Source organism: Nyctereutes procyonoides, unplaced genomic scaffold (assembly GCF_905146905.1).
Source record: "Nyctereutes procyonoides isolate TBG_1078 unplaced genomic scaffold, NYPRO_anot_genome, whole genome shotgun sequence".
NCBI classification, from domain to species: Eukaryota; Metazoa; Chordata; class Mammalia; order Carnivora; family Canidae; genus Nyctereutes; species Nyctereutes procyonoides.
Window position 1 is genome coordinate 25,818,894 of NW_026575142.1, and position 15,816 is coordinate 25,834,709.

A 15,816-nucleotide genomic window follows, 5' to 3' on the forward strand; every position below is an offset into this window, starting at 1 on the left:
TTATTTTTGTTGCAATTGTAAATGGGACTGTTCTCTTAATTTCTTTTTCTGCTCTTTCATTATTAGTATATAGAAATGCAATGGATTTCTCTATATTGATTTTACTGAATCCATTAATCAGTTCTAGTAGTTTTTTGGTGGAGTCTTTAGAGTTTTCTATATATAGTATCCTGCTATCTGTAATAATGAGAGGTTTGTTTTAAAGATTTATTTATTTATTTGATAGAAAGTGCAGAGTGAGAGAGAGCATGAGCAGAGGGAGAGGCAGAGAGAGAGGAAGAAGCAGTCTCCGTGCTGAGCAGGGAGTCCTATGCAGAGTTTGATCCCAGCACTCTGGGATCATGAGCTGAGCCAAAGGCAGATGCTGAACTGACTCAGCTACCCAGACTTCCCAATAGTGAGGGTTTTACTTCTTCCCTACCAATTTGGATGCCTTATATTTTTGTTTTTTTGGCGTGTATAATTGCTGTGGCTAGGACCTCTAGTATCATGCTGAATAAAGGTAGTGAGGGTGGACGTTCTTGTCCTGTTCCTAATATTAGAGGAAACACACTCAGTTTTTCACCCTTGAGTACAATGTTAGCTGCAGGTTTTTCATATGGGCTTCATTATGTTGAGATATGTTCCCTGTAAACCTACTTTGTTTAGAGTTTTCATCATGAATGAATGTTGTAGTTTGTTAGATGCTTTTTTTATATCTATTGAAATGATCATATAGTTTTTATCCTTTCTTTTGTTGATGTGACACCACATTGATTAATTTGTGAGATTAAATCACCCTTGCATCTCAGGAACAAATCCCACTTAATCATAGTGGATGATTTTTTAATGTATTGTTGGGTTGGATTTGCTAACTTTTGTTGAACATTTTTGTATCTGTGTTCATCAGAGATCTTGGCTTATAACTCTCTCTCTCTCTCTTTTTTGGAGTGTCTTTATCTGGTTTTGGTATCAAGGTAATGCAGGCCTCATAGAATGAATTTAGAAGCTTTCCTTGTCTTTTTGTTTTTGGAATTTTGGAATACCTATTTTGAGAATAGGTATTAGCTTCCTTTAAATGTTTGGTAGAATTAACCTTAGTTAAGCTGGTTGGTCCTTGACATTCATTTCTTGGGAGTTTTTTGAATACTGATTCAATTTCATTGCTGGTAATCTGTTCAGATTTTTTATTTAATTTTTTTTGGAGGGGGGCTCAGTTTCAGGAAGTTAGATGTTTCTAGGAATTTATATCTTTCTTCTAGATTGTCCAGTTTGTTGGCATATCAGTTTTATAATCTCTTACACAATCCTTTATATTTTTGTGATGTTGGTTATTTCTCATCATTCACTTCTGATTTTGTTTATGTGAGTCCCCTCTTTGTTCTTTGATGAGTCTGGCTAAAGGTTTATCAATTTTGTTGGTCTTTCAAAGAAGCAGCTCCTTGTTTCATTCACTGATTGAGTTTCTATTTCATTTATTTCTGCTGTAATTTTTATTATTTCCTTCTACTGGATTTGGGTTTTGTTCTTTTTCTAACACCTTTAGGTGTAAGTTTAGGTTATTTATTTGAGATTTTTCTTACTCCTTGAGGTAGGCCTATATTACTATAAACTTCCCTCTTAGAACAACTTTTGTTGCTCCCAAGGATTTTGGATCACTGTGTTTTAGTTTTCATTTTTCTCCATGTATTTTTTTATTTCCTCATTGATTTATCAGTTTACTCATTTATATTTAGTAGCATTTCACTTAACCTCTTTGTATTTATGTTCTTTCCAGATTTTTCTTTTCTTTTTTTTTTTTTTTTAAAGATTTTACATATTCATGAGAGACACAGAGAGAAACAGAGACACAGGCAGAGGGAGAAGCAGGCTCTCTGTAGGGAGCCTGATGTGGGTCTCATTCCCCGGATCCAGGATCACGCCCTGAGCCAAAGGCAGATGCTCAACCATTGAGCCACTGAGGCGTCCCTTTCCAGATTTTTTCTTGTTGATTTCTAGTTTCATAGAGTTACAGTCAGAAAAGATACAGGGCATGACTTCCACCTTTTGTTGTTGTTGTTGTTGTTGTTGTTGTTGAGACTTATTTTGTGACCTAACATATGATCTATTTTGGGGACTGTTCTGTATACACTTGAAAGGAGTGTGTAATCTGTTGTGTTAGGATGGAATGTTTTGAACATATTGTTAAATCCATCTGGCTCAATGTGTCATTCAAAGCCACTGTTTCCTTGTTGAATTTCTGTTTGGATTATCTGTCCATTAATATAAGTGGGGTTTTAAAGTCCCCTACTGTGACTGTATTATTATCAATTTCTTCCTTTATGCTTGTTATTATCTATCTGCTTTATATATTTTGGTGCTCCCATGTTGGGTGCATAGATAATTAAAATTGTTGTATCTCCTTTTTGGATCATTCCCTTTATGATTATATAGTATCCTCCTTTGTCTCTTGTTACAGTCTTTGTTTTATTTTATTTTATTAAGATTTTATTTATTTATTCATGAGAGACAGAGAGAGGCAGAGACTCAGGCAGAGGGAGAAGCAGGATCCATGCAGGGAGCCTGATGTGGGACTCAGTCCTGGAACTCCAGGATCATGTCCTGAGCCCAAGGCAGACATGCTTAACTGCTGAGCCACCTAGGGGTCCCACAGTCTGTTTTAAAAAGTATTGCTACCCTGGCTTTTTTTTTTTTTCACTTCCATTTGCATGATAAATGTTTTTATATACCTTTACTTTAAATCTGCATGTATCCTTAGGTCTGGAATGAGCATCTTGTAGGCAGTATACAGATGGGTCTTGCTTTTTCTTTTATCTATTCTGTCACCTGTGTCTTTTGATTAGAGCATTTAGTCCATTTACATCCAAAGTAATTATTGATAAATACATACTTATTCTATTTTGTTACTTATTTTATGGGATTTTTTTTTGTTCTTTGTTCCTTTATTCTCCTACTCTCTCACAGTTTGCTGGCTTTCTATAGTGATATACTTGGATTCCTTTCTCTTTGTTTTTTGCATATCTGTTAAAGACTTTTGATTTGTGGTTACCGTTAGGTTTATATATAACATCTTATGCATATAGCAGTCTATATTAAGGTGATGGTCACTTAAGTTTGAACTCATTCTTTATTCCTTTCTCCATCATGTTTTATGCATGTCCCTACTGTTGTGGCTAAGCCATGTTTTCCTTCAGGCTAGCCATATTCAATGGCTCTCTTTGCTTCTTGTGGGCAGTGTTTGGTCCCTATGTTGTTATTTGGCTAGTCTGGGCCCTTGTTTGTCTTCAGTTGAGTCAGACCAGCTGTTTGCCAGAGATACATAGCACTGAACTGTAGGGCATTTTACCTATGTTGTCTTATGAGTGTTCATTGATGGGCAAGGCCTGTAGTAAGATCAGATGTCTGCCCCAGTGCATTTCTGGGTCTGCAGTTGTACTGTTGTGAGTCGTTATCTTCCCCTCTGTTTGAGTCAAGAGTCACTTTGGAGTGGTGTTGGCCCCTGTGGATGCTGATTGCACACTGCCAGGCTTGTGGTAGTACTTTGGGTGGGCACTGGACAAAGGCGTATTGGAGGGGGCAGGTCTACAGGAGAACAGGAGCAAGGCACCCAGTGCCAGCAATTTCCACACTGGTCCATTGTGGGAGTGGGTCTGTAGCTTCCCAAAACTCCTGCCCAGGACAGCAAGAGGGGGCAGATCCACAGAAGCATGTAGGCTTGGGGTGCAATGTTAGCAAGGTAGGTGGAGAGTGTAGCACCATGCTGGTTCCCACAGGAATCCATGTGTCTAGGCTAGAGTTGGGATAGGAAAATGGCACTTGCCAGCTCTTTTTTTTTATTTTTCCTTAGTGAGGTCTTCCAAAGATCCCTCAGGCTCTGAGATTAGTAAGTAAATCTCCCACTAATATATACCAGGCATTTTTCAAACTGCTGGTTCTGTCTTCTACCTCAGCTGGTCTGTTTGTTGTGCTGTCTCTTTAAGGACAGGGACTCTGCCCTCCTAATTCTCACAGAGTGGAACTCACTGATTTTTAGTTCCAGATATTAAGCCCCACTGGTTGTTGGGATCCTCAGGTTTTCAAAGCCAAATATTATGAGGATTCGTCTTCCTCATGTGGGTTCCCCGTGCCTACCATGCCTGGTGTGAGGGTCTGTTTCTTTCTCCTCTTTGCACCCACTAAGTTTCTCTAGTGGACAGTCCCATGGGTCATTTGGCTCCTGACCACATCTTTGCCCTCCTATACTCTTCTCCTATACTCTCTATACTCTTCTTAACTGTAGAGGGTCTGTTCTGCCATTGTTCAGAACTTTTCTGGGTTATTGATACTGATGTGGGTGTTAACTAGTTGTGTCCCTAGATCAAAGTGAGCTTAGGATCCTCCTATACCACCATTGTCCTTGAAAGTCTCACCTTTCTAGGTTTCTAAGTAAATTATGATATATGCTCATGTTTAAAGGAGGTTTGATTATTCAGTCTTTCTATATTACTTTTCTCATGAATAAGTAGAAATAATTGTCTTCTTAATGCTAATTCCTGAGTAGTGATGAAGTAATTGAGGCATTGAAAATATTTATTTAAGGGCACGTAGGTTGCTCAGTGGTTGAGCATATACCTTTGGCTCAAGTCGTGATCCTGGAGTTCTGGAATCCCTCCCTGGAGGGAGCCTGCTTCTCCTTCTGCCTATGTCTCAGTGTCTCTCATGAATAAATAAATACAAATCTAAGAACAGATAAATAATAAATAATCTTTAAAAAAGAAAAGAAAATATTTATATAAGGGCACCTGGCTGCCTTAGTCAATAGTAGATTGTGTTACTCTTGATCTTGGGGTTGTGGATTCAAGCAGCACTTTGGGTGGAGATTGCTTAAAAATAAAATATTTAAAAACATATTTATTTAAATTCTTACTTTTATGAAAGTTACATTTTCATGTCATGTTCTTTATAAATATCTGATTTACAAAAGGCTTCTAAATTTTTTTTTATTTTATTTATTTATTTATTTATTTACGATAGTCATACAGAGAGAGAGAGAGGCAGAGACACAGGCAGAGGGAGAAGCAGGCTCCATGCACCGGGAGCCCGACGTGGGACTCGATCCCGGGTCTCCAGGATCGCGCCCTGGGCCAAAGGCAGGCGCCAAACCGCTGCGCCACCCAGGGATCCCTACAAAAGGCTTCTAATAGTAAATCACCTACATTTAAAAATTAGAAAAGGACCTAGAAAGAAATATTTATGAAGTCTATTCACAATCACTCCTAAGTGGAAACAATCCAAAAGTTCTTCAGTGGCTGAATGTATAAACAAACTATGGTACTTCTCGTTATCCCATACTACTATATTCCATCCTATATATTATATAGAATACTATGCAACAAGAGAAGGGAGAGGAGACTGGGGAATCGGTTATATAGCTTATGTGGATTAACGAGCACATTTATCATGATGAGCACCAGGGGAGGTATGGGAATGTTGAATCACTATATTGTACACATGAAACTAATGTAACACTGTATGTTAACTGGAATTAAAATAAAAATTTTAAAAATGAAAGAGGAATAAGAAATTGGTTTAAGAAACAATAGAAAGGAATGAACTCTTGATAAGTGAAAAAATTTCAATGAATATCCAAGGGAACAGTGAAATAAAGAAACCCTTCTCAAGTGCTTACATCATGTGTACTTAACTTTATAAACTACTTTTGCACGGACAAATGTATATTGATAGAAAATAGATTACTGGTTGCCAAAGGCTAGAGATTGTGGAAGTGTGTGACTACAAAGGTGTAGTAAAAGGGATTAAGGTGGAGGGTGATAGACATGTTCTATATCCTGATTATGCTGATAGTAATGTGAATCTGTACATGCACTAAAATTTATAGAACTATCTACTTCCAAAAACCAATTTAATATTAAAATTTTAAATAAATTTTAGAAAAGAATCTAGATGAGGACTTTGAGTTGGCTTCAAGTTGTATGTGTGCTATGAAATGAAAGGAAAATTCTGAGGATTAGAATAAAAGATCTAAGAAATTATATGTTAAAAAAAAACCCACACTGTATAGCAAGTGGGCAGTTGGGGTTAGTATTTAGTGTCTCATGAACTTGATTCATATTCTGTAATGGAAGGAGTATAGATAAGCATTTTACTCCAGAATATGTGTTGGCCTTGTAGCATTAAGTAAAATAGATGTTCTAAGAAGATGCTCCATTTTTTTTTTCTTTTGGCTTCACATAGTTTCTGACATAGTATTAACATCCCCTAGTTGGAATAGCATGAAATTAGATGATCTAATAATACCTCTCCTGGCTGCAAAGTTTGGTTCATTTTAGTTTTTGCCAGATAACTTTTTTGAGTTTTCATGTTTTAAGTATTCATTTTTTTAATACTATGCCAAACAAAAATTTAAGACCACTAGGTGGGGATGTAAACAATACAGCTTTTGTTATTTCTCTTGTGCTAAGAAGTAACTTGATGGGTACAGCTATAAGCGTAATTCACCAAAAAGAGGAAAGAAAACAACAACAACAACAAAAAGAAAACTGTAAAAGCACTTGATTTTATATTTCTAATTGTTACGGTAATCTGGATTGGGGAAAAATGAAGCTCCTGAAATAAGGATAAAATCATCTATGTTCAAATAGCATATTCTGAAACCATAATTTCTTGGGATGACTCCTCATTGTCACAGTATATAATATTAATTGTCTTATGGGTTTGTTTTGTTCTAATACATTTTTAATGATAGATATGAAATGAAAAATTCAACAAGATATATTGTAATTTTCTGTTTTTATACAATTTTTATAATTTCTGTTTTCTTGTTTTGATACTATAAAAAAGAATGATCATTTACCTCTTTTAAAGATATGTTTAAAATCATGTTAGTTTCATGACTTATTACTGATTTTCAGTTTTCTACATGTAATTAGCAAAAACATAGTTATGTTAAGAACGTTAAGAATATCTTAGAGAATTTCTCCATAGTAAAATACCATTGTGCTATGTTGCAAACAGTCTTTTAAAGAGTACTTAGAAAAAAAAAATTAGGGAATGGAAAGGGCTTTTTTTTTTTTTTCTTTTTTTACCTCTAAAATGAGGACAGCTGTATATTTCAGGAGTTAAAATTATCTTTTTATTTTTTGAGAATTTTCTTCTCTCATACTGTATTTTTTATTACTTTTGGAGCAAATACACGTGATTATTGATAATTATGTGGGCTTTGGTATGAAAACATTGTATCACTGTTGAAGATTCCCCTTAACCACAATACAAGGCTTCTATTCAATAAGGGCTGACACTTGTTTCTTTCAGCAGTCTGTCTTAGATTTTTGGTTGCTTAGTGCTGGTCAGAAATGGAGGTCTGAGAATATGATATATTTAATATTTATTTCTTAAGTAAATGTAGCAATTTTTAAGGAACTAACGATTCTTATAAGTGAATTATCAATTTTTATGACTGCTTACTATATATAACAAAATTTATCATTCCAACCATTTTAGAAACTTGTAACATATAATATAAATTTTAACACTTTCTCTATTTTTAAGTGTACAATTCAGTGGTATTAATTACATTCATACTGTTGTGCAACCATCTGCTGTTTGCAAAACTGTTTTCATTACCACAAACAGAAACTCTGTAACCATTAAGCAATAACTTCCCATTCTCCCCAGCTACTGGTAACTTCTAATCTACTTTCTGTCCCTATGAATTTGCCTTGAAAAACTTGATTTTAATATGATTTTATGTTTTTAATTTTTACATTTGGATGAAAAATATTTTATATGGTGGAGATCTACTATGGTCATTTGGAAGAAGTAAAATATAACAATGAACAGTACTGTATTACACATATACAGACAAGTAGCTCTGAATTATAACAGAGAAACAAGTTACTCACGTCAGTAAGTTTACTAGGCATCTCATTTAATCTTAGGATTTACTTAGTATTTTCAGGAAGAAAAGAGCTTACCACTCTTTATTGAATTCTTATGATGTGCTTTATATTAGGATAAAAATCAAGAATATACATACATACATACATACATACATACATACATAATTAAGGCCCTCATTTTAGTCACACTAAGGTGACAAATGTACAAAACAGTTGAACAGAAAATAAATAGAAGTATATGAATTAGAAGGAAAAATGACTCTAAAACATCTTTCATTTTAATTATTCCATTTGTTTATTTCAAGTCGTACATGACACATTAGTTGGAAAATATAAACAGGAACAGCAAATAAATGGCATAAAAATATTTTTACTTATCTTTTAAGAAACTGCCTCTCAGCTAAAATTATTTTTAAAGGAAGGGCTTGCTTGCACTGTAAGATAATCCTTGCCACTGGAGTTTTCTAAACAAGAGTAAAAACAGAATTTTAGTGACTGGTCAAATATTAACTGTCCACACCTACAGTTTTCTGAAGAAATTTAGACATGATTCATAATTTAATAAAGGGCTTCAGATTTTGTTTTTTCTCAATGGGAAGATACATAGTAAATAGATCAACAAATGAGTCAAATCTTTGTAGAAATTTCTGTACTAAATTTAATAGTTTGATTCATACTGTAATTGAGTATATTGAACAACATTGGTAGATGGAGATAATTGAAGCCTTTCATTTAAAAGAAGCTAAAATTTTGTTATATTCCATAGTAAGTTTGATATGCTGGTAAATTTAAAAATATAGTGGATAATGATTAAATTAGTTGAGGAAATCTGAAAAACCATCTTTCTGTACATTATTTCAGGTAAAATTGTACCTTAATTATCCCAGAAAAATGACTCAATCTATTTTTAATATATCTTGAGATGGCTTTCCTTGGATTTCATAATTCTATAACTAGGAGGGGTTTTCTTCATAATGTTTTACTTATGTTGCTATGACATTCTTTACCTTTAACTTACTACCTCATATCCTGAGTATAAATGGAGAATAGTTCACTACTGCACACAATTTTTTCCTATCCCTGAGTGAGAGATCCAGAGGAATTTTAGAGTTGTTGGCTCATTCAGCTTCCATTAAATTACATTCTGTTATGCCTCCTTGTACTGAAGGGGCTGGGAAGCTAAAAATTGCATTTCCTGAATTCCTTGCTTTTGATGTTCTGGATGCATATCAAGTTCCTTCAGTAATATGCACTCCTGCAAAACTTGGAAGGAAGAAGTTAAGGGAAGGCTACTTTTCTGTTCCTCTTGGCTGTTGCTGCTGGGCAACAGGTTCAGGAAGATGTCAGATTTGGGGCACCTGGATGGCTCAGTGGTTGAGCGTCTGCCTTTGGCTCAAGTCATGATCCCAGGGTCCTGGGATTGAGTCCCACATCTGGTTCCCCTCAGGGAATCTCTTCCTTCTGCTTTTCCCTCTGCCTATGTCTCTGCCTCTCTCTGTGTGTGTCTCAAGAATAAATAAATAAAATCTTTTTAAAAAATTAAATTAAAAAATACATTCTTCTTTCTCCCACTCTTGATACTCTTGTTGAAAATCAATTTACCACAGATGTAAAGGGTTTTTTTAAATTTAATTTCAGTTCCTTTCCATTGATATATATGTCTGTCCTTAGGCAGTACCACACTGTCTTGATTACTGTTGCTTTGTAGTAAGTTTCAAAATTGAGAAGTGTAGGTTCTCTAATCTTACTCTTTCTTTATAAGTTGGTTTTGGTTTTCTGAGTTCCTGTTTTCCTTAGGAAACCAGAATCAGGTTGTTGACTTCTACAGGGGGGTAGGGGAGGAAGCTTGGATATGGATGGAGATTGTACTGAATCTCTTCATCAATTTGGGGACTATTGCCATTATAACAATGTTAAATATTTCATTCCATGAAATATTCTTTTTATTTTTAAATATTTTTCAAAATGTTTTGTAGGCTCAAGCATACATATCTTACTCTTGTTAAATTTGTTTTTGGGTATCATTTTTTGAGCACTTCTTTTTGTTCTATTATAAGATATTCTTCATCTGTTTCATATACTTTTACCCTAGCTTTAGAATGAGCCATTTCTCCAAGAAGCATTGGTTATTTTTAATGGGTAATTGTATTTAAGAAACAATATCTGGATATTCAGTGTGGTGTGTTCTAAAATACTTATTTTAGAAAGGAAACTAAGGCCCACTAAGTTCTAATATTCCATTTGTTGGCCTTCTAAAAATAGTATTGTACACTAAAATGAGTTAGAAATTCTTTGGGGAACTCTACTCTCATGTATGGAGTCTAAAAAAGGTAATACAATCTGAAATATATTATTATTGTGAGAAAAAATATTTTCTAAGATGACTGGAAATACTGACAAAGATGGCAGCTTCAAATAGCTTTTATTGGCTAAATTTTGATAATTCAAACATAGAAAGGAAGATCATTAACCACTTGAATCTGTAAAAAGCTTTAAGTCAATGATGATGCTCCAAAGGAACAAACAGTGTTCAGGAAATCATATATGTATTTGTATGGGGATCTGTGATTCCCAGTTATAAAATATACTTATGATTACCAGCTAAGTGATAACTTACCAAGGATCAAGAAGTCGACTATGGAGTAATGGATTTGTGTCTGTGGTCCTTAGACCATGCTTAATATAAGAACTTCTCAAATACAAGTGTGGTTGTAGGTATATTGAGGGATCTTTCAAGGAATCCGGGGCCTGGTTGTAGATAAACTGTCAGGGAAGCTTAAAAAAATTGTCTGGGAAGCTTTAGATGTGGACTTGAGATTCTCCTGCCTCCCAGTAAACCCCCAGAAATATGTTAGATGTATGTTATATACATATATCAAGTTATCTGGCAAACACCCCAGATTTTCAAGTAATGGGAGGAGTTAGGAAGCTATAATACTCCCCTTCTTTTTGAAGAATAAAGTAAATGCTACTTATTCCTGGAAAGACCTTCACTCTGTTTAGCAGTTGTGTATTTCCATCAAGATTTTAGAAACTCAGGATGCTTTACTGGATGTAGTGTTGTGTAATTCTTACCTTTTAAAAATTTTAATGGATACTATGCAATTCTATCTTTCTGTTTTCAGGTCACTCTGAAGTCTGACAACATGATTATATCTTTGGGCAGCTCCCAAGTGTCCAAATTTCATAAAGAAGTAAAACTGTACATTTTTTCTGATGATAAGATTGTTTCCTAAAAAACTAAGGAGTCTGCAAAGCAACTAGAACAAACAAGTGAATTTATTTATTTATTTATTTATTTATTGCAGATAAATACATGTTTAATGATCCATTGTTCTTCACACAGATAACTACAGAGACTTTATGATCTCAGGATATATAACCATGCAACACAAACCAATCAACCAATTCTAAAATAAACTTGGCTTCTTACAACTATCCTGTAAACACTGCAGCCCTTGTTCCATCCAAAATGAGCCTCCTCTCACATGAAAAGTTATCACAGGGGAATAGGAAACCTAGCTTTGTGGCCAAAAGGAAAAATCAAAGGAAAAACAGTAACTGGGTGAACTGGTGAGAGCAGGATATGCAGTGCCCTTCACTGTGCTGCTTTGCTCTTCTTACTCTTGCTCTTTTTGTCCCTCTTCTTCAGTCCATCCATGTTAGCTCTCAGTAGGTTTGAGTAAGCCATCTGAAACTTGTTTACTTCTTTGGAGCTCACCACAGTGCTGATCTTCTTTTTCCCATCAGTAGCTCTTAACAGACACTTGTTGTCTGAGGGCTCAAAGCCCTCTACAGAACCTTTCCTTGGAATGGGTTTAGTTTGACCATCATACTTCTTCAGGGTGATGAACACGCTGCCCGACAACCGGCACTTCTGGAAGAGTCTGGTCAGCTCCGTCAGGAACTGCTTGCTCTCCAGCAGCACCATCCCAGCGCCGCTAGCTCCCAGGCGTCAGCATAAGGCTCTCCAAACAAGTGAATTTAATAGTGTAACAGGATACAGAGTTAAGATATAAAAATCAATGGTATTTTAATATACTAGTAGCAAACAACTTGAATTTTTAAAATTCCATTTACAGTTATACCAAAAAAATAATTCTTAGGAATAAATAAAACAAAAGGCATTTACAGCTTCTACCCTAAAAACTACAAAACATTAATGAGAGAATTTAAAGATTAAATTAATGGAGAGCTATACTTTTTTCATGGATTAGAACATTTAAGATTAGTCATATGACTCTTCTAACCAAATTTATCAACATATCCATACAATTTCAATTAAAACTCCCAACTATTTTGGCAGAACATGACAATCTGATTCTAAAATGTATATGGAAATGCAAGAAAAGAAGACATGAGTAGGCAAAGCAATTTTTAAAGTGGCAGACAAGTTAGGATGACTTAAACCTAAATGATTTCAAGACTTCAGATAAAGTTATTGTTATCAAGACCACTTCTGGGGCTCCTGGATGGCTCAGTTGGTTATGTGTCCAACTCCTGATTTCAACTGAAGTCATGATTTCAGGGTTGTGAGGTCAAGTCCTGCATCAGGCTCCACCCCCAGCACCATGTCTCCCTCTGCTCTGCCCCCACACGCTCATGTGCACTCTCTCTCTCAAATAAATAAATGTTTAAAAAACTAAAAAGACCACCTGCTGTTGGTGAAATGATCAGCCTGAGGATAGGTTGAAACAAAATTAATCTTAATGTAAACCTACACATACATAATTATCTACTTTTCATTAAGAGTACCAAGTTCCTTTTTTTTTTTAAGAGTACCAAGTTCAATAAAGGAATGAAGAATATTTTTAATCAATGATGTGGCTAACTGGCTATCCATATGACCATCCACATTTCCTACTGTTTTTCATGAGAAATTAACTCAAATTGACTCAAATTAACTCAAAATGAACTATAGACTTAAACTTAGCACTATAAATTTTGGGGTTAAAAAAAAAACAATTTTGCTACCTTGGGTTGGGAAAATGATTTTTAATTAGGACTCAAGAAGCATGAACCATAATAGAATATAGTTCCTTTTTAAAATCAAAATTAAAATTTTTTCTCTTTGAAAACACCTTTAAGAAAATGAAAAGTTGGGCACCTGGATGGCTCAGTCTGTTAAGCGTCTGCCTTGGGCTCAGGTAATGATCTCAGGGTTCTGGGATCAAGCCCTACATCCCACTCCCTGCTCAGTGGAGAGCCTGCTTCTTCTCCTTCTCCCTCTGTCACACCTCCCTGCTTGTGCTCTCCCTCTTAAATAAATAAAATAAAAATAAAATCTTTAAAAAAAGTAATTGCTAAAACTTTATTAAAAAAGGAAAAGAAAGTGAAAAGGCAGTGCATATATGAAGGAAAGTATTTGCAAACATATTTTAAAGGACTTGCCTTCAGGATATAAAAACACAACCTATTAATAAAAAGAAAAAAAAAGATCAAGTTTAAAAATGGGCAAAAGTTTTGCACAGTCACAGCACCAAAATGATACTTGAATTGATAAATAATCACAAGAAAATATGCTCAAATCATTAGTCAACAGAGAAATGTAAGTTTAAATAAAAATGAGACCCCTTTTATGCTCATTAACATTGTTAAAGTTTAAAAGGTATCAGTACTAAATGCTGGTTAGTATTGCAATAATTAGAACTGTCAAATTCTGGTGGACATGTAGAACGGTTTAGCTTAGCCATATCCCATATCTGAAAATGGTTTCCAGTTTCTTAAGTTACCAACAAAATAAAAATAGATAAATTGGACTTCATCTGTAATAAAAACTTCTGTCCTTCAAAGGACGCTATTAAGAATGTAGAAAGAAATGCACAGAATGGGAAAAATATTTTCAAATCAAATATTTGATAAAGGACTTGTATCTTAAATATGTGAAAACCTCTTACAACTCAATAATAAGACAAAAGCCCAATTAAAAAATGGGTGAGGGATCTGAATAGACATTTATCTGGTGTAGCAATGGCTAATGAGCACACAAAAAGATGTTCACTATCAGTAGTCATTAAAGAAATGCAAATCGAAACCAAAGTGATATACCATTCACTCTCACTAGGTTGGCCGCTAAACCTAAGAAAAAAGCCTAAATGAGAATGTAGAGGTGTTGGAACTTTTCGTATATATGTCACTGTTGACAATATAAAATAGTTCAGCAACTATGGAAAACAGTTTGGCAGTTTCTGAAAAAATTAAACATAGAATTACCATATGACCCAGTAATATGGTAATATCCACTTGTAGGTATATGCCCTAAAGAACTTAAGACAGATACTTAAACAAGTACTTGTATACAGGTGTTTATAGCAGCAATATTCATAATAGCCAAAATGTGGAAACAACCTAACTGTCCACCAGTGGATCAATGGATAAATCAATTGGGGTACAGGCATGCAATGGAATATTATTCAGCCAATAAAAAGTAAAGAAGTAGTGTTACATGCCATAATGTAGATGAGCCTCAATAACATTATGCTAGGTGAAAGAAGCCAAACACAAAAGACTATGTTTATTCTCTGATTCCAATTATGTGGGATATCTAGAATGGATAAATCCAGAGACAGAGGGGATCCCTGGGTGGCTCAGTGGTTTAGCGCTGCCTTTGGCCCAGGGCGTGGTCCTGGAGCCCCGGGATCGAGTCCCACATCAGGCTCCTGGCATGGAGCCTGCTTCTCCCTCTGCCTGTGCCTCTGCCTCTGTGTGTGTGTGTGTGTGTGTGTGTGTGTGTCTAATGAATAAATAAATAAAATCTTAAAAAAAAAATCCAGAAACAGAAAGCAGATTGGTGGTCATGGTGGTTTGGAGAAGGAGGGAATATATAAAAACTACTTACTATGGGATTTTATTTTGGGGTGATGTAAATAATATGGTTGCACAATATTCTTTTTTTTTCTGCAAAATAGGAAACCAGTTTATTTTATTTTTATTTTTTAGGAAACCAGTTTAATCCAGCTTTTTAAAGGTACAAATTAGAGGTTGCACAAATTCTAAATTTACTAAATGCCGCTGAATTATTCCCCTTAAAATAGTTAATTTCATGTTCTGTGAATTCCCACAGGAACACACACACATCAAGATACCTCTACATGCTATTTAGGATGGATAAAATTTAAAAGCTTGACCATACTAAGTTTTGACATGGTTGTGGAGGAGTTGGAACACTCATTCACTGCTGATGAAAATATAAAATTATAAAACCACTTTGGAAAATAATTTGACAGTTTAATAAGCTAAACATACACCTGCCACATTATTCAACCATTGCACTTTAGGAATATACCCTAGTGAAAAGAGTATATGTTCAGGGACACCCAGGTAGCTCAGTGTTTGAGCATCTGCCTTTGGCTCAGCTTGTGATCCCCAAGTCCTGGGATTGAGGCACCTCGGTGATTCAGTGGTTGAGCATTTGCCTTCAGCTCAGGTAGTGATCTTGGGGTCCTGGGATCAAATCCTGCATGTGGCTCCCCACAGGGAGCCTGCTTCTCCCTCTGCCTATGTCTCTGCCTCTCTCTCAGAGTCTTTCGTGAATAAATAAATAAATAAAATTTTTTAAAAAAGAGTTTATGTCCACATAAACTCTGGTACTGAGATGCTCCTACTAGCTTTATTTGTAATAGTTTCAAATTGGAAACATCTGAAATGTTAGTGGAAAACCAAATTGCGATGTATTTATAAAATTAAATACTCTTAAAGCAATAATATATAAGGATGAACTATCAACACACACACATGACAGTATGAATGAATCTCAAAATCATTTTGCTAAGTTAGAAGCTGGGGGATGGAGGGAGAATACATATGATGTCATTTATATAAAACTCTAAAAAATACAAATAAATCTTTGGTGACATTAAATAAATAGATGTCTGGGGCCAGAGCTGCAGGCATCAGGAGAGAGAAGGGTTTCAAAGGAGATGAGGAAACTTAATGGGGT

At 35.1% G+C, this 15,816-nt stretch overlaps 1 protein-coding gene and 1 long non-coding RNA gene across 2 annotated transcripts in view; one reads left to right on the plus strand and one right to left on the minus strand.

Annotated features, from left to right (window-relative positions):
* The window catches only part of LOC129498505 (uncharacterized), a 52,846-nt gene extending 41,757 nt beyond the window's left edge, over positions 1 to 11,089 (plus strand). The window contains exon 3 of the long non-coding RNA XR_008662129.1: positions 11,003 to 11,089. This is a non-coding gene — a long non-coding RNA (uncharacterized LOC129498505). The remainder of the gene's footprint in view (positions 1 to 11,002) is intronic.
* A 129-nt stretch (positions 11,090 to 11,218) lies between these two features.
* Positions 11,219 to 11,864, minus strand: LOC129498502 (signal recognition particle 14 kDa protein-like). Its single transcript, XM_055307833.1, has one exon. It carries the CDS (start codon positions 11,806 to 11,808, stop codon positions 11,476 to 11,478), a length of 333 nt encoding a protein of 110 aa, XP_055163808.1. The 5' UTR covers positions 11,809 to 11,864; the 3' UTR covers positions 11,219 to 11,475.
* Positions 11,865 to 15,816: the final 3,952 nt, after the last annotated feature.